The 18,870-nt window shown below is 38.4% G+C and overlaps 1 protein-coding gene across 6 annotated transcripts in view; it reads right to left on the reverse strand.

The window, feature by feature from the left end:
* LOC139464060 (glycerol-3-phosphate dehydrogenase, mitochondrial-like) overlaps positions 1–16,093 on the reverse strand; it is a 50,473-nt gene extending 34,380 nt beyond the window's left edge. For all 6 annotated transcript variants that reach the window (XR_011653090.1, XR_011653091.1, XM_071245600.1 and 3 more), the window contains exons 1-2: positions 15,988–16,093; positions 589–732 (exon numbers count right to left, since the gene is read on the reverse strand). Coding sequence is in view for 4 of the 6 variants with exons in the window: in XM_071245600.1 (XP_071101701.1) it covers positions 589–696 (108 nt within the window). In the remaining 2 variants the exon portion in view is untranslated. The remainder of the gene's footprint in view (positions 1–588; positions 733–15,987) is intronic.
* Positions 16,094–18,870: the final 2,777 nt, after the last annotated feature.

The following is an 18,870-nucleotide window of genomic DNA, read 5'->3' on the forward strand; positions in this document are numbered from 1 at the left end:
GACAGCATGAACGTGTACTTCTCTAAATACAAATGTGGCATAAAGATCTGAACTGTTTCCATGTTATGATCCAGGATGTAAGTTTCCAGAGGCAAGACTGGACCCCAGGGCGAATCCTGGAGAATGTTTCCCACCAAATATGGTTGATATCTATCTCTTAGTTCCAGGGAAGAAGTCATTTAAAACAATATAGCAAAATTAACCCTATATGGCCCCGCCTGTCAGGCCCTATGAGGGGTCAGCCCCACCTTTTGTACAATTTTGAATACACATCACCAAGGGATGCTGCCAGTCAAATTTTGTTAATTTCCAATTAGTGGTTCCGAAGGAGTCGTGTGAAAAAATTGTTGACGTACAGACGATGGATGGACAACGGATGCCACGGTATGGCACAAGCTCACCTCGGTACTTTGGACCCGGTGAGCTAAAATACACCAATCCGCTGGGCAGGTCTAAATGTTTCATTCATGAAATAAACTCAAGTAATTCAGATAATTCCCACCAGATGACAGTAACAAGTACACTTTGATATCTGAATTCTTTCTCAGATGAAAAGAATTCTGAAAGTTTCCCTTTAAACTGACCTACCTTCTTTACAGAGAGTCTAGGGTAGATGAATGTTGCTACAAACACCCCACCACCGGCAGCAACACCGGCATAAACCAGTCGCTTCACAGTCTGGGGCCGCACTCGCATGTTGAACAGCTAGCTCTCAGTCAAACCATCACAAGCCTGCAAGTTGAGAAGAGAACAACTGTTAATATAGTGGTTAAAAAAACTTGGAAACTAGGGCTTTGGGATTAACTAGACCTGGTCATGTCGGACTAACATCACTTTGCAATGCATTCAGTCATACTCCAGCTTGTCAGAGCAATGTGGGGTCAGTGGGACACAGGGTGTGTATGTATGGGCCGTAACTTTTTAGTCATGCAGATTGTAGTCACTGACACAATCAGAACAACCTGGATAGTGTGCACCGCTAGCCAACTGTATTCCTGTAAATCATGAAGAAATGAAAGACTGCACATGATAGGTTTCTGTAAACGCTGATGGTTCAACCTTCAGTTTGTCATAAGTGCTGCCCAAGACATACAGATGTCAAACAGCAACATACAGATGTCAAACAGTGACAAAAAGATGTCAAACAGTGACAAACAGATGTCAAACCGTAAATACAGATGACAAACAGTGACATACAGATGTCAAACAGCAACATACAGATGTCAAACAGCGACATACAGATGTCAAACAGCGACATACAGATGTCAAACAGCAACATACAGATGTCAAACAGTGACAAACAGATGTCAAACAGTGACAAACAGATGTCAAACCGTAAATACAGATGACAAACAGTGATATACAGATGTCAAACAGCAACATACAGATGTCAAACAGCGACATACAGATGTCAAACAGCAACATACAGATGTCAAACAGCAACATACAGATGTCAAACAGCAACATACAGATGTCAAACAGCAACATACAGATGTCAAACAGCAACACAGATGTCAAACAGTAACACAGATGTCAAACAGCAACATACAGATGTCAAACAGTGACATACAGATGTCAAACAGCAACATACAGATGTCAAACAGCGACATACAGATGTCAAACAGTGACATACAGATGTCAAACAGTGACATACAGATGTCAAACAGCAACATACAGATGTCAAACAGCGACATACAGATGTCAAACAGCAACAACCCATCCACTGCCGTTTCCCACCTGACCTTGCATACACTGATGCCTCAGTTAGTTTGCCGCTCTGCATTCTTGTCATGAGCAGCTGGCTTTAATACACACTGGGTAATGTGAGCTGAATGCATGTGTATGATGAATACATTATGCATGAAGTTGTAGCCCATCATGTTGCTGGGAGCATCTGGGACAGCTGACATCACCAATACCTACACAGATTAATTTACACCTGTTGAGAGGCTGGCGTTACACGATATACGGCTTTTCCATTGGAAGAGAGATCGGTCACATGACCGCGAAGATGACGTTCATAAGTGTATGAACGACACAATTTGACGTTCATACGTTTTTCAAGAGATCGTGTTCTTGAAATGACGTAAACACTGACGGACTACTTCCACGTTCCTGGGGAAACCCCTGGGAATTCCCTTGCACGAAAGCATACATTAGCATTATTTCTGATCATTTAGAACCTTTTATCTTGGTCTCAGCAATTCAGTATACATTGAGAAACGTAAGAGAGCTTGACTGCATGATTGGTCACGAATTTCCTCGCTACGGCCCATCCTAATGAACAAACGAAAAAATGCACATCCAAACTATCGTCAGTATCGACTCGATCTGTGTCTAGGCTGACAGTGACAGTCTCCAGCAATCTACGAATTTACCTTGGTGTCTGTTTGACGCATCTTTAATCACCTTTCAATAATCGGTCAGTTGATCAATTATGACTAACACATGTAACCGCCACAGGTTCATTAACAACTTCGGAAATCCTATCCTTTATCTTGTCGGCCATTTTGACGTCTTGTACTTGATGTAATTTATGTATTACGACGCGCTGTCATTGTGACTGACTTACTGAGGTAGTTCATAACAGACCTTTTTCATCTAATGGGGATATTATATGAACACATGTGTTGCGTAAGATGTTTCTGAAGAGCAAGTTCTGCATCCATACGCTCATGTCACCTCTCTTTTGGGGGATCTACTTTATTCCGCGATATAGCTGGTTGTTGTTTGGCTGTCAGTGTAAACATGAGGTCACACATACTAAATAAAATTGTGTTTAGATCTTGGCCTACGTCCTTTGAGGAAAGAAATTGTGATAAAAAATTATAAGAATTGACTTTCACTTTGTGTGAGTTCATTGGAGTTCATCATCGCAAGCTCTGACGTTCATACAGTTTGACCCTCACTCTATGCAGGTTCATACTCCAATGAACTCACACAAAGTGAAGGTCAATTCTTAATTAAATGTAATGTTCATGTAGTTGTAACTAATGTGATGGCATGTGTATTGAATAGTAGGACCAATAAAGCGGAAGAGGCTTTAATGATTAATTTTTGCTGTATTTCATTGAACAACAATGTCATAATACCTCTGAATTAAAGAAAATTCTTCTAAAAAATCAGTTTTGAACAAAATAACATTTTTTTTCTAATTTGCCTGCCAAAGAGCACTTCAGTTGAAATTAGGAGATAAACCTACGGACTTTTGAAATTTTAGGTTACCTAACTGTAGATTTGATGATGATGATGATGATGAGTCCCGTAAGGTCTCAGAGTCAAGCTGCAGTCAGCAGTCTGCCATCCAACTACTATCCACGACCAACACTACATGATTTCACCTGATTTGTGACCTGTGTGTTGGGCTTGTCGTAAGAGGCAACTATTGGGATCGAGTAGGCAGGCTTGGTTGACGCATGTCATCGTATCACAATTGCGTGGATCGATGCTAATGATGTCAATCACTGGACTGTCTGGTCCATACTCGATTATTTACAGACCACTGTCTTATACATGTAGATGGAAAATTGCTGAGTACAACATTAAACAACAAACAAACCAACCTACAACCTGTGTGTTGTACATGGGACATGTATCACCTCTCACATAAAGGTATGACTTGTGATATTCAGCTACCAGCCCTGGTGTCGTCTTGATATGCAGTATGTTGGATTCCACTACACATATAACTCACAGCCAAATATGCGAAAGCTTGAATTGAATAATGTTCCACATATTTATGAGAAAAACATTCAAATTCAACATGTGATGATGGGAATATTTGCTACTTGGTATTGCAGCCCTAGAATTCAGTAGAATGAGTGTGAGCTGACTTACAAACTATTTTTGGTCTTCTGATATGTATTATAGAACTTGGTGATGCGACCTACTAGACATTTCAGTGCCACCTTTTCATTACAATACCTTGTGAGATGACAAAGTTCTGATAAACAGGAAATAGTTTTAGCAATCAATGTCTTGGAATTTGGATTTGTAGAGAAAAAACTTGCTTCCTATTAGATATGGAATATATACTTTATCATGGTTATACCTATATATTGCAATACGGACATCAGCAACATACGTATCACAAATATGCCCCATGTGTATTGATAGTCACAGAAGAATATATAATTACCGTATTCGATGTAATAAGCGCCTAGGGCGCTCTCAAAATTAGAAATAGGGGTCTCTTAATAGAATATTATTTTGGTGGAAAAAAACAGAGTTGAAAGATAAATTTCGTGGATTATGCTGACAGCCTGAACAGTTTATATACAAGAGATATATTTAATAGAATTTAATTGCCCATAATTCAGGGTGCATATAACACACGAGTGCGTATTATACACGAATAGATAAGTCTTGTGTACATTGATCAATTGGAAGGGGTGGTAATTGGGATTGTTCACTTGCCAATAAATTAACAAATATCGCCATGGGCGCTTATTAGAGCGGGGCGCTTATTACATCGAATACGGTATATAAATTATATCTACTATCTTGAGACATTTGGATGAATTGGGTTCCTATGTAAACAGCACAAGCTTCCAATGTGTACATTAACATCCCATACGGATGATGGAATCATGGTATAGGTCGTCTCGTTATCCCTACCTCTTAACCGATCTCGCAATCTGAAGTCTGGATTAGTGAGTGAAGCAGCGCCCAGTTTAGAACTGTCATTTGTTCCACATTATCATTTAAGGGTTAAACCATGCCATTAGTCATAAAGTGTTTCACTTGAACAGTACATATATATGTTTATCATATAATGGGTAGGTTTCTCGGCAGGATAAAGCCAACGGATAAAAACGATATCCGTTGGGGTCATATGCGGATAGAGATGCAAATATCAAAGGTCAAGTAGGGACTACTTTCAGTGCTTATAAACAAACATGGCATCACCCTTGTCATTCGGCAATCGAGTCAGAATTAACCATTGGGAATCTGGATAAACTACAGGGAAAATTGCTATCATTATCAAAAGAACAGTCTAATATACTGAAAATCAGTGTCTAACTGTGACGTAGGCATTTTATAAGTTTTGGCAACTTGATATAAATTTCGAAACAATTTTGCGATGGCACGAGGCCAAGCCAAGCGGGATCAGTAGCCATATCTGTGCTTGTAGACCCCTGCGGCTTGAAACCTACTCCACAAATTAAAATAGTTGGATTTGTTTGAATTGTTACCTTGTTTCATTTTGTCGCTGTGAGTACATCTGACTGCACTTCTTAACGTTATGACAGGACAGGCCGCCTGTCAACAACGTCTGAACATTGCCGTGACGTCTCATAGACTAGGGTTAGAGTAGCTTCCCTTTGACAAAGGGCAGTTACTCTAGCGGACAGACCGATGGATTGCCACGAAAGGCAAGTAAAAACAATTGATGTTTTGCGTATATGTTGCTTCGCCACTGTATAAGAAACAGATTTCAGTTGGAACTATATTGGCAAAATGTCACGGTCCGACTGACACATCACTTACCCTGTGACATAATAAATATAAATGCGCGAATTCCAGGAAAACTCGCAATGTTTCGGTAATGTTTGTGAGAGAGGGAAAACGATTTTCAAGCACAGAATTAAAGAATAACATTATATGATAAACAGGTTATCACGCTTCTTCCCAAACACACTCGCGTGATAACCTCTATATACAATATAACAAAGATGTTTTTTGGCCCCAATCAAATTGAAATGTGTATCACATATTGCTGTATGACCTTTGTGCTAATACGCCAACCCTATAGGGTTTCTCAGCATGGTAAACCTAACTTTCACACACATATATATGTATGTATGTATGCATGTATGTATGTATGTGCACAATCATCAAATTTAACATTAATTGCAAGAGTATTGATCTGCATCATGAACATCATCTCCATCTGTAACCGTGGTAACACATGTGTGTCAAGCTGATGCACATCCCACTTAACTTCATCACGATCATATGATCACAAAGACTGAAATAAATGGTGCATGTTGGCATAGTTGGTATTCACTTTAGTGTGCGGACGTACTGAACACTTTGCCTTGATAGTCAGTGTCATGTGAATTGTTATGAAAGCAGAAATAGAAGGCTATGGGCCTTGGTCTTTGTGTATTCAAAATATTCTTACTCCCTTGGGCAGCGGTAGAAACTAACATTGTTAGTCCACTAGTCCTTATAATATTAACATATACCAAAACCCTTAAAAGTTGCAATGAGTGAGTGAGTATGGTTTTACACCGCTTTTAGCAACATTCCAGCAATATCACGATGGTGGACACCAGAAATGGGCTTCAAACATTGTGACGCGACGCTTTAACCACTAGGCTACCCGACCGCCCTTAAAAGTGGCAAATTTCTACCAGTCCTTATGATACCTGAACTTTTGGACAGTTTGGTAAGGACTGTAGGACTAGTGCCAATGTCTAACGCTGCTGGGTCCAGTCTACTGGGTATTTCTACTCCAAATATTCTGCTTAAGATGATGTTTCGGGTAACTTCAAATAGCATGACACCTGTCACATGAGTACACAACTGTGAAATATTGTTCACTTACAGCAAGCGAGACGACTAGCCCTTTTCTGCATTATTCACTGCAGTAGTGCTTTGGAATACAGCATTAGAAACTAACAGTTTTCATCCACTAGTCCTTATAATGATAACATATAGCAAAACCCTTAAAAATGGCAATTTTCTAAGTACTAGTTCTTATGATACCGTTACCATTGGGCAGTTTGGCAAGGACTGTAGGACTAGTGCCAATTTCTAACCCTGGAATAGGAAATGCTCGTTTAGGATAGGATAGGAAATGCTCGGAAATGACGTTCTGTATTTATGATGAGTAGTGAGCAGGGGTTATCCTGAAGTGTATTGAGACTACAGCACTAATCATGTCATGACCTGACTAGTGGACTGGAGTTACCGACACCCACTGCGGAGGACGTAGGCTGGTTCGGGTGCAACTTGTAAACAGCAGTTTCTGGGGTTCTTTCACAATAATTCACTATATACCTTATACAAGTTCCTTTGTTGACTGGTATTGTATCAATTAGGTAATTATAGTTAGTGTTTTCAGACAACCCTTTGTAGAAATTCCAAAAATAGCACGACAATTTCAGTTCTGAGTTATATTGGTGTAAAGTTTCATGAAAAATTTATTGAAAAAATTATGGGTATATGATCTAGAAGTAGAAATGAACACTGCATCACCATAAAATATTGAAAGGTTTCCGAGTTATGCTCCAGAAACAAAACGTGTTGGACAGACAAATGGACTACACACAGAAGGAAGGATGGGCAGCACCTATAACTATACACCCTCCAACTTCATGGCGGGGGACAATAAAGATTGGTAAACATACTCAGCTATGTAAGCTGAAAAGACTACATTGGGTAATTATGCACAGTGTTCTTATACAATTGTTTTTTAAAGATTTCCATGCATGTTTGTAGACAGGCAACTCCAAATTAAATGGGTTATGGTAATACCCATGGTAATATATCTTACACAAACATGCAGTGTATCTGGAGCTCTGTTGATCTATCAGTAATACGAGCCGCCAACTAGAAAAAAATGGAATACAATGTATATTAAAATATATTATTTTCAGCATAAATCCCCTACTAAAATTGATATTAAAAGAAATAATCCAACTATTTCCAACATTGCCAACTCTGCTGTCAGTATATATCTGTTGATCATCTAAAAAAAACCATCAATTAACCTTTGGAAACAACTCTAAAAGAATTATAAAAAAAAATTCAAAAAAGACATCTACTTTTCTATGTTGATAAAAAGCATTGATTTATGCAGTGGGAATATAATGACATGCATCGACCAAGTTGGCGAGCCAGACTACCCGATCCTGTTTGTCACTCTCAGTGTACTTTAGGGGTCCAAGGAATGAACAAGGGGGACCCAAGGCTAATGGCATATGGCCCGCTTCACTTGACTTCACAAGCCTTTTACTGATGCCTTGATGATGTCATACAACTGCACATGCTATTTACAGATGGAGATTTCCATTATAGATTGAATGAGTGAGTGAGTGAGTGAGTATGGTTTTACGCCGCTTTTAGCAATATTCCAGCAATATCACGACAGAGGACACCAGCAATGGGCTTCACACATTGTACCAATGTCGGGCATCGAACCCGGGTCTTCGGCGTGACGAGTGAATGCTTTAACCACTAGGCTATCCGACGTCCCCACCAACCCCCAACCCCCCCACCGCCCCTATGTAAGTGTGCAAGAATAGAAAAATCGACGGGTGCACGGGAACCACGCACGTTGAGACGCCCTACACTATCACCGTATTCATGCGTGCATGATTCCCGTGCACCCTTTCGAATTAAGTTGATTGGTTCAACTGTGTCATATGGCCCTGTGACGCAGGGGTAGCATTATGCAGATGGCTGTGACAATGAATGCTCGTTCCACCCGTGACGAACAGGTCTGGTTGTTGATGAAATATAGTGATAGCTAAATGGACAGATTTTTTATTCATGCACCAATTGTCTTCAAATGTAATATCCAGTTGTGTATGACCATTTAATAATCTCATACCAACTTTGACTGGAGTAGGTCCAATAGTTTTTCAGATATTGTAGTAAATGTGGGTACCTTAAATTACCTTCCAGACTATAATATAAATACATGTTAAGATTTAAAAGAATTTGCCACTAACGTGGCTATATCCCCCGCCCTTGTTGCAGAATTTATGACATAATTAAATCTAAACAAACCCTAACCTGTTTTAATCGAGGTGGAACTTGTCATGGAAATTGTAAAAAAAAGATGAGTTTGGAACCAAAGTCCATCTTGTTGCCATGGAAACGTAAAAAATAAATATTTCTAAAATCTAAATAGCAAAAGGCACCAGTTCAGCATGTACCTGACAGACCTGCAAAGTTTGATGAAAAAATATTGAACGGTTTATGAGTTATGATCCGGAAACGAACCCTACCCTCACAGAACCTAAGTCCATCTTGTTGCCATGGAAACGTAAAAAATTAAAATTTCTAAAATTTCTCAATACCAAAAGGCACCAGTTCAGCATGTACCTGACAGACCTGCAAAGTTTGATGAAAAAATATTGAACGGTTTATGAGTTATGCTCCGGAAACGAACCCTACCCTCACAGAACCTAAGTCCATCTTGTTGCCATGGAAACGTAAAAAATTAAAATTTCTAAAATTTCTCAATACCAAAAGGCACCAGTTCAGCATGTACCTGACAGACCTGCAAAGTTTGATGAAAAAATATTGAACTGTTTATGAGTTATGCTCCGGAAACGAACCCTACCCTCACAGAACCTAAGTCCATCTTGTTGACATGGAAACATAAAGAATAAAAATTTCTAAAATTTCTCAATACCAAAAGGCACCAGTTCAGCATGTACCTGACAGACCTGCAAAGTTTGATGAAAAAATATTGAACAGTTTATGAGTTATTCTCCGGAAACGAACCCTACCCTCAGAGAACCTAAGTCCATCTTGTTGACATGGAAACGTAAAGAATAAAAATTTCTAAAATTTCTCAATAGCAAGAGGCACCAGTTAAGCTTGTACCTGACAGATCTGCAAAGTTTGATGAAAAAATATTGAACTGTTTATGAGTTATGCTCCGGAAACGAACCCTACCCTCACAGAACCTAAGTCCATCTTGTTGCCATGGAAATGTAAAAAAATAAAAATTTCTAAAAATTTCTAGATAGCAAAAGGCACCAGTTCAGCATGTACCTGACAGACCTGCAAAGTTTGATGAAAAAATATTCAACGGTTTATGAGTTATGTTCCGGAAACGAAATGTGACGGACAGACGGACGGACGGACGGAGCCAGTTTCAGATAGTAACATGCTCTAATTTTTTGGTCATACCAAAGGACATGAACACCACTGAGAAACATCTGTGCATATTTTGATCTGTTGTATTATCATAAAAACCCGCTGTTAAATCACAGATCAAACACAAACTGAATAATATATACAACAATATATATACAAGGTGTAGGTTTCTCATGAATATTAAAAGAATCGCTGACAAATAATACATCTGGGCATCATAATAGGTCTTTTGTATTATAATATCACAAAAATCTACCATGTGACATGATCAGATCAGACACCAGAGCCTGGATCCTGTGAATAACCACTTATGCAGACGTTGTCCTACTTCAGAGAGAGGTCCTTATGCATCAGATCAGATGATACGTGCATGCATGCAGTAAAACTGGTTTCAACACAATATTACAAAATTGCTTTTATAGGAGAGGGCCTTGCAATCTTCATTTGAGTGATTTGAGGTTTGGTCACATTTTACCTGTAAAATGCAGCAGTGTAGAGACTCACGATAGTCTCTTGTCTCAAGTTAATGATGATACCTGCAGAAAAACCTCAACATATTAGTAGTTTATCCAAGCCAAACCTTATCCAACCTATCATTAATTAAGGATTGATTGATTTCCAGACCGCCGTCATATAGCTAGAATATTGCTGAGTGTGGCGTTAAACAACAAACAAACTTACACTATGATTTCATACCCAAAATGATCTTCTATCACTATTAGTATGTGTGACTTCATGTTTACACTGACAGCCATTCAACAACCAGTTGTAAGCTTTACTAGCCCAAAGCAAAGATAAAACTCCCTTGTAATGTTAAAACAATGGGAAATTAGGAAATTTGTACTAGACTCCAGGTTAGCATTATGTTCTAACCTCTGTATGGTGAAATAAAATAGTTCCTCATAAGGAGATGTGACATCAGCGAGTGTATGCTCTAATTGCTCTACAGTAACATCTTTCGTGATTTGGTTACAACAAATTAGAATTGGGATGGGTAACTCTGGTATTTGGGTTGGGTGGGTTCTGAGAAGGACCTGGGTACTCGCAGGACTATCTGGACCCGTGGTTAGTCATGTGATACATTGTTTATTATAACAAAAATTATCTAGAATTCTGTAGTTAAAATTCGAGTCACTAATATTTGCATTTCTTTCTGAGTAAAGACCCATTCCTTCTGACTTTTATATGTTTGAATAAAGAAAAAACTTCAGTCTACTTCAGTGTATGCATGACCAGATCGTTTAATACGTGTAGCTAAATACATTTTGTCCTGGGCTACCGTCAAACTATTCCCAATCGGACATTTTGTACCTATCTAGTACCCGGCTAGGTTTGGGTAATAGGTTGGTGGGTACCCAGGTAGAAAATTTGGACTTGTCCCAGCCCTACAACAAATAGATTCCAATAAAATTATCATTAGATGGGATGGGGTCTGTTAACTACCTCAGTATTTGTTGAAGTGAAAAACACTCTATAAAATGGTAAACATTCGATTCTAGTGACTGTGAAGAACAAATTCAGTTCATGAAGGGATACCGCTTTGATTCACCGAATACGCGAGAGAATTGTAACAGCCCTAGTTGCAACTACATTCATTTGGAACAGGAACCTTTAATTCCTATTTGTGAATTTACACTGACAACTACTGCAGACATTGGACCGAACATCTGCCTCTGAGATGGTAATGATAAGTCCCTGGCCTTCATCATTAAAGATGTCCCATAAGCTGAAGCCTTTTACCATGTTTACAGTCTTGGTCGAAATGTTTTTATTGGTTCCTGTATTAAAATCAGATCTTAGTTCTCGCAACTACAAAGGTAGAGGACATCCCATTACAGGTTACATCAGAACAGCCTTTCATCCAACCAATCAGAGCCTCACTTACCAACTCGGGAAAGGGAGAGACGGAATGTGTTTTTTAAATCATGCAAACTCAAAAAGGTTAACACATTCCAAACAACAGTTACAGGCTGTGCAACCGATTCCATCAAAATCATCGTCTACCTTTCACTTCAATGATATAGACATTTGAAACAGAAGAGACTTTCCATAGTCTGTGGGAAGAACTGTCATACAACCTAGGCCATCTAGGACACATTCCACGGAATATGTTTTCTAATCATGCAACCTCAAAAAAAGGTTAACACATTCCAAACAACAGTTACAGGCTGTGCAACCGATTCCATCAAAATCATCGTCTACCTTTCACTTCAATGATATAGACATTTGAAACAGAAGAGACTTTCCATAGGCTGTGGGAAGAACTGTCATACAACCTACGCCATCTAGGACACATTCCAGAAGTCTCCTTTGTTCAGTTTTCAAATTTGTTTTGATATTTTTCAAAGGAACGGAAGTCACCAGTTTGAAACTAGTGCAGAAAAGCTCGAGAAGTTTGTGAAATGTCGTTCTCAATCTGACGTGACCTGTAATGGGATGTCCACTGGTTTTTTAGTAGCAGTAGCGAAATGCTAAGAAAATGCTTTTCTAGGCTTCATTTAATAACTACGAATCACAGGGCTATCAAAATTGCATATATCAACTTTACACAAATCTACCTAATCTAGCCACTACTAACTGACACTGTGATTAGACTGAAAAGGTACTTTTACTGGTAACTTGAAGATAAACTTAGAAAGTATTTGTGTGTTGTCATGCATGTATGAAACGGCACTGCAGATTATTAACAATGCCTGTGAGCCACTACAACCCTCGTTATAGTGGGAGTACTCGTGATAAACACAGCCGGCTGACAATATAGCATGTCTGAAAAACATGATGATGAACACACATATTTGGGGGAACTTACTTCCTAAATATTCCCCTTACTCAGCATATATCTGTTTCAGAATCTTGACTTAACTCACTATAGCAATCCATGCATTCTGTCTCTACTGTCATGTCTTTCTCTCTGACAACTGAAGCATGAAACCTTGGAAACTACAAACAATATGTAGCGATGCATAGACATTTATGAACAGATATATAGATTGCTATGCTCTGATAATTCATACAAGATTAGGATCAACTGAAGTGATCATTCCAAGCAGCAAATTAGACTCGCCTTCAAGTAGCATGTCAAACAACATTTAGAGCGGTGGCAGCAGTACTCTGACAGAGAAAGTAGCCAGACACTCACCAAACATTTATTTATAGCTAATTAGGCAAACTGCTGATACCCAAACTAAACAGGCAAGTATAATCCGTTTTCCCCATAGGTCATTTAAAGTATGTCTGCTAGAGATAACTCTCTATATAAACCGTCCATGATCACTTATCAAACATGACTGCCATGCCCCTATGTTTTCATACTTTTTCGCTAAGCAAAGCTGTTTTTGGTCTTATATTAGTGTTTCCCAAACGACTCCTTTTAAATTAACCTTGGTGTATCATAGGACTTTAAGTAAATGTAATGACATTCCATGAAAGAGGATGACTTGAAAATTCAATAAATAGCACTGTTTAAGCGATGTCCGGGTACTACCTCGACTACTTGAACATGTTTGTTTTTTAAATTAATCAATTAAAGTTCTTTCAATTTGAACATATTATACTTTATTTTTGGTGTACAGAGTGATATATAAATCAATACAACTTAATGCAATTAATAAAAAATAAGATGGAATCTGTTTATATCATTAGGTAATTATATTTAGATGTCTACATTCAACCTATTCCTAAATAGTCCTAATAGTCTGAGTGTCATTATCTATTATTGCATATTATTTTACAGATTTTTAAATATCTATAGAACCCATTCCATTTATTTCGATCTACTAATATATTTTACAACATTTAGGACATTGATATAAATTACCTAACTGTGAGTGAGGGAGTTGGATTTAATGCTGCTCTTAACAGTATTCCAGTTATATTTGCAGCTTGTCAGCTTAATGTGGGAGGAAAGCCCGAAGTGATGCAGGTCTCAGACGTTTACCACTTCGGTGAAACCTACGAGCACTGGTATGGTGCTGACAAACCTAGAAACATAATCAGGGCGAACCAGGATTTGAACCCACAATCATAGGTTTCTGGTGTGCCCAAGGGATGCAACTCTGCACAGCGAATCACGGCACCTCAGATGACTGGGCCACCCGTGCCCCCCAAATTCCCTAACATGATTATATTGTAGCATATGTATGTTGTGTGTGAGATATAGCTGAAACACTACTCATTATTGTAAATATAAATACTTGCATATTTTCTTTCTTTCGATAGATATTTTTTCCCATTTTTCACTTTATACCACTTACATTCATGTCCTTGATGGTGGTTCTTGAACCCGACAACAGGTGTGAGGGAATGCAATGTAAAATCATGATGCCAGAAGTAGTGGATACACAGAGATATCATGTAGAAGCAGAGGTGTTAGTCCTGCACCATGACCGTGGAATATATTTATTTTATGAAAAAAAAATAATCTGGAAATCCATACAAAAGCAAGTTTAGCCAGTTCAAGCTAGCTCTGAAATCAGCATAGGGAATTTTTTATTATTTTTAGAGTCAAGAAGGATATTGTGTGATATAAGATTTCAGAGACTAAATGTTAGTCTACAGAGGTGTGAACACCATCACATAGACGAGTAGCCTGAGATATTGCTGAGGCTTTTAGCTCAATATTTAGGACAACAACATCATAAGGGTGACTCATGATGCCCAAACTAGAGGCGGTTGTCTTGAGCAGGACTATATTGTTTTTATGTTTTGGCCAAGAGGCAAGTCATTGAAAAACGTACTGAATACCATCATAATGTGGGGTGCTAATTCTACGTTATCAGTGTAGATAATGATTAACAGCTTACTGTGGGTGACATTTGATCATACATTTTAGAAATCGTTCATATTTACTGTTTTACCACATACGTTCGATCGATGAATCAGCTATGTTAAACCAAGCGTCTGAAAAATAAGAAGCCATGTATGATACGACCTGTTAATAATGAGGTGGAGGCTCAATGTCGCCATTCCATTCTAATTCCATTGCATATTTTTATTTAAAAAGCAACATACGAAGTGATCAACTTCAGCCTCTCTGCTGTCCGGGTACTACCTAAGTTGCCGTCAAGCTAACAGCACAAGGTTCAGGCTGAGCAAGATGTTCTGTGACTGTTGGTCAATTCTGAAACCACCAGCAGTTGTCTCCCTTTGTATCATCAATTTTTTGCCGTTCAAATCTGACAATAAGTTTGTGTGTTGTATTGCGAAGATTGTTATGTGTCTAGGTACTGCCTCCCCCACTCTATAGTTTCTTTACATATATCAGGAAAATTCTTTCATCTACTGGTGTTTTAAAACATAAATTGAACTAGTGAGTGAGTATGGTTTTATGCTGCTTTTAGCAATATTCCAGCAATTTCACGGCAGGGGACACCACAAATGGGCTTCACACATTGTACCCATGTTGGGAATAGAACCCGGGTCTTCGGGGTGACGAGCGAACGCTTTAATCTCTAGGCTACCCGACCGCCCCTAAATTGAACTAAAAGAACTTGACTATATTGTCTTCAAGGTGTCTGCAAGTAATACAGTATCATGACCAAGATGACACTTCTGTTCCAATTTAATTTTCTTTTCGTTGACTTGCTGACAGTCCTTATTTGATATCAATAATGTAAAACATTAAAATGTAATTCATAAAAAGAGATAATCTGAACTTCAAGTATCCAAAGTGAAGTTCATTTTAATACTTATTGTTTTTGTGTTATGTTTATCTAACACTATCTACTTATCAACTATCTCTATCTAAATAATTGAATTCAGTAACATATTGTGTAGGCTTTGGCTTGCCCACTGTAAATATTGATTTGACCTACATCAGGACATCAAATCAATAATCAATAACCAAAACGTAGATCCAGTGAACCAGATCCACTTATTTCAATTTTAGGGATCAACATTTCCATTCTTACATTAAATTCTACACTTCATAAATGATAAATGTCATATCGGCACATGAAGTCACAGGTGAATGTGGTATTATGGACCAGGCCTATGCCTAAATCCACATTCTCAATGTGCCTTGAATTATACATGTTCCCCGGGATGGGGACACAGTTCAATTTTTTTCCGGATCATTAATGACAGCCGCATATCGCACATAGCATAGGTAGAAAAAAACATGTATATAAATGATCATGCACTTACAGAAGTTGCTTGTGTTGTCGACAAATCCAAGATACGCAAGGCTTGTTGATCTCGTAGTAACAACGCTTTCCGGGCCTTACTTTTGCACCGCACAACCTTGACCAACCTTGCGTCAGGCAAACTTCAAATAAACTATTTTCTGTACGGCAAATATTATATGAATGTGCACCAGACCGTATCGTTCCAGTTTTTACACGATTAACATTTCTTTTTTGACAATACATGTGATGCTTTGATAAGGTGCTCTGGTAGACAGATGGTTGATTTGCTGAAGTACAAATTATGTCAGGTTAAAAAAAAAACTTTCAGATTTTTCTGTTGTTTTTTTATTGACGAAGTGTTGATTAGATACAAACATCAATAATGTTTTTGAGATCAATTCAGTCGCTTAAAATCTTCAAACACAGATTTGTGTAATTACTGTTCACATAGCCATGCCATTATGTTTCACAGTCTTCATTCAACACCATAGGCTGATCGGCACTATAGAACATAGACAGGACCAACACGTACGGCATCCTTAGCGTATTCGACATAATAAGCGCATATAGCGCTCTCAAAGTTAGAAAAAGGGGGCTCTTATTAGAATATTATTTTTGTGAAAAAACAACAAAGTTGAAAAATCGTAAATTTCGTGGTTTATGCTGACAGCCTGAAATGTTTATATACGACAGATATATTTTTCTATAATTTAATTTCCCATAATGAAGAAAGCATATAACATATACGTATTATACACAAATAAATAAGTCCTGTGTACATTAATCAATCGGAAGGGGTGCTAATTGGGATTGTTCACTAGCCAATATATTAGTAAATATCGCGGTCGGCGCTTATTAGAGCGGCGCGGTTATTGCGTCGAATATGGTATTGTTGTGTTTCACATCTGCCGCTGCATGCAAATTCCCTATCGTGGAATAAATTAATTCATGTTTTTAATTCCTGAGCTATCCGCCGTCCATCTGTCATTGTATTCCGGTTCCTGAAAAAAAGGATCACGTTTCACAATTAAAACGTGTTTTGAAAAGGTCGTCTCTATTTTACTATAAAAAAATATGAAAACCGCGTTTTTATATATAAATGACAGGCTGTATATGCATGCGTTGAAAACCTGGAAGGGGAGGAACTCTTTGCTACTTTTATTTCTGTGTTGCGATGGGATTCGCTAAAGTAGACAGAGGTTACTGCCACTTTTGCAAATCCTCCTGACTATACTACCTTCGGTGATTCTTTCAGCGATAAGAGAGTTAAAGTGACTATGTATCACAAAAAGTTTGACTTTGAACCAACACAGCCTGTCCAAGTTTGCCTTCATGAACTTATTCGCCTAGTTCACTTGCAGTTAGCCAATTTGGTAATTTTACTGTGATTCCATGCAATTGTACATATATTTTGTTATGTCATGCTTCATACAAATATAAACGAAGCCGTTCGGGTGGCCAAAACTTACCGGGGGCAATTACCACTTGTAAATGATACACATTTCGATCTACTGTTTTATTACAAGAAGAAGCAAGACATTCTGATTCTTATGTTTCTAGCAGAAACCCTAGCTTAATCAGTGCTTAAAATACTGTATTCAGTAGTTTGTTTATTTGCGTGACATTTGTGAGATATATTTTTGACAAAGTTGACAGTAGTTGTCCTATTTTCGTTCAGCGGTGGAAATCGACAAAAAGGGGTGCAGGCTAAAACGGCACCTCAGCAAAACGTCACCGATTTCTCTGGCGAAAACGGCACCGAATTTGGCGAAAACGGCCACTATGTGTCGGGCGAAAACGGCACCTCTATTCTTAATGGTGAGGTGAAATGGGGTTTAACGTCGCGTCCAAGATTATTACACTTATATAGCGACGTGCATGCAAGTGTATGTGTATGTGTGTGTGTGTGTGTGTTTGTGTGTGTGTGTGTGGCTGCTTGTACTAGTCCCGACTGATGCCGATTTATAGTGCTAGCACACTGAGATACCATGCCGCAGTTTAACATGAATACCCCACTCAGACACAGCATACTGACTCCGAGCATACTTAGCCCCTCAATGCCGAGGACCAGACAGGGTAACAACAAGTACCATCCTTTAAAGTCTTTTGGTATGACGCGGCCGGGGATCGAACCCCGGACCTTCCGCTCTCCGGGTGGAAGATCTACCATTAGATCACGGTGGCGGTCTCTATTTTTAATAATGAAAAAAACTATTTATGTAGTAGTATATCTGATTTATGTTATTTGTTACATATTAATATTTGACCTTTTCGTTTTAGTTTTTGACCTTTTCGTTTTTGTTTTGGACATTTCAATTTTAGTTTTGGACACTTTCGCTTCACATTTCAGCGATTCAATAGCTACTTGAAAGTACATTTTCCATGTTTTCGGTTGTTTTTATACATGATTTATGACATATTTGTATGACAAATTGTGTTAATTTGCAAAAGGTTACGATAAAAGTAAGTGAAATATCAAAATATTGAAAAACAGATTCCATGTCCCTTATGGGCCAACGTATATAGCTTATAATATGTGAATCTGCTTAATATATGATATCACGAACATCGGTCCACGCAATTGTGATACGATGACTTGCATCAATCAAGTCAGCGAGGGTGACCATCCGATCCCGTTATTCGCCTCTTACGACAAGAATAGCTGCCTCTTACGACAAGCATGGGTTATGAAGACCTATTCTTCGCCGGATATTCACGGGTCCGATTAATAATGAGTAATTGGTCAATGTATTGTTCGAAATGCAAATATGTCAATTGCAGACAATACAATATTTAACGTAGTGTCATAAAATCCCATTGGCTTCCTTGTTGTATTTTTACAGTCCAAGTTTGTGTAAAAATATCAGCATGTATATGAATTCCCCCAATCCTACTATGATCA

Source organism: Haliotis cracherodii, unplaced genomic scaffold (assembly GCF_022045235.1).
Source record: "Haliotis cracherodii isolate W230 unplaced genomic scaffold, xgHalCrac1.p SCAF_16, whole genome shotgun sequence".
Classification (NCBI taxonomy): domain Eukaryota; kingdom Metazoa; phylum Mollusca; class Gastropoda; order Lepetellida; family Haliotidae; genus Haliotis; species Haliotis cracherodii.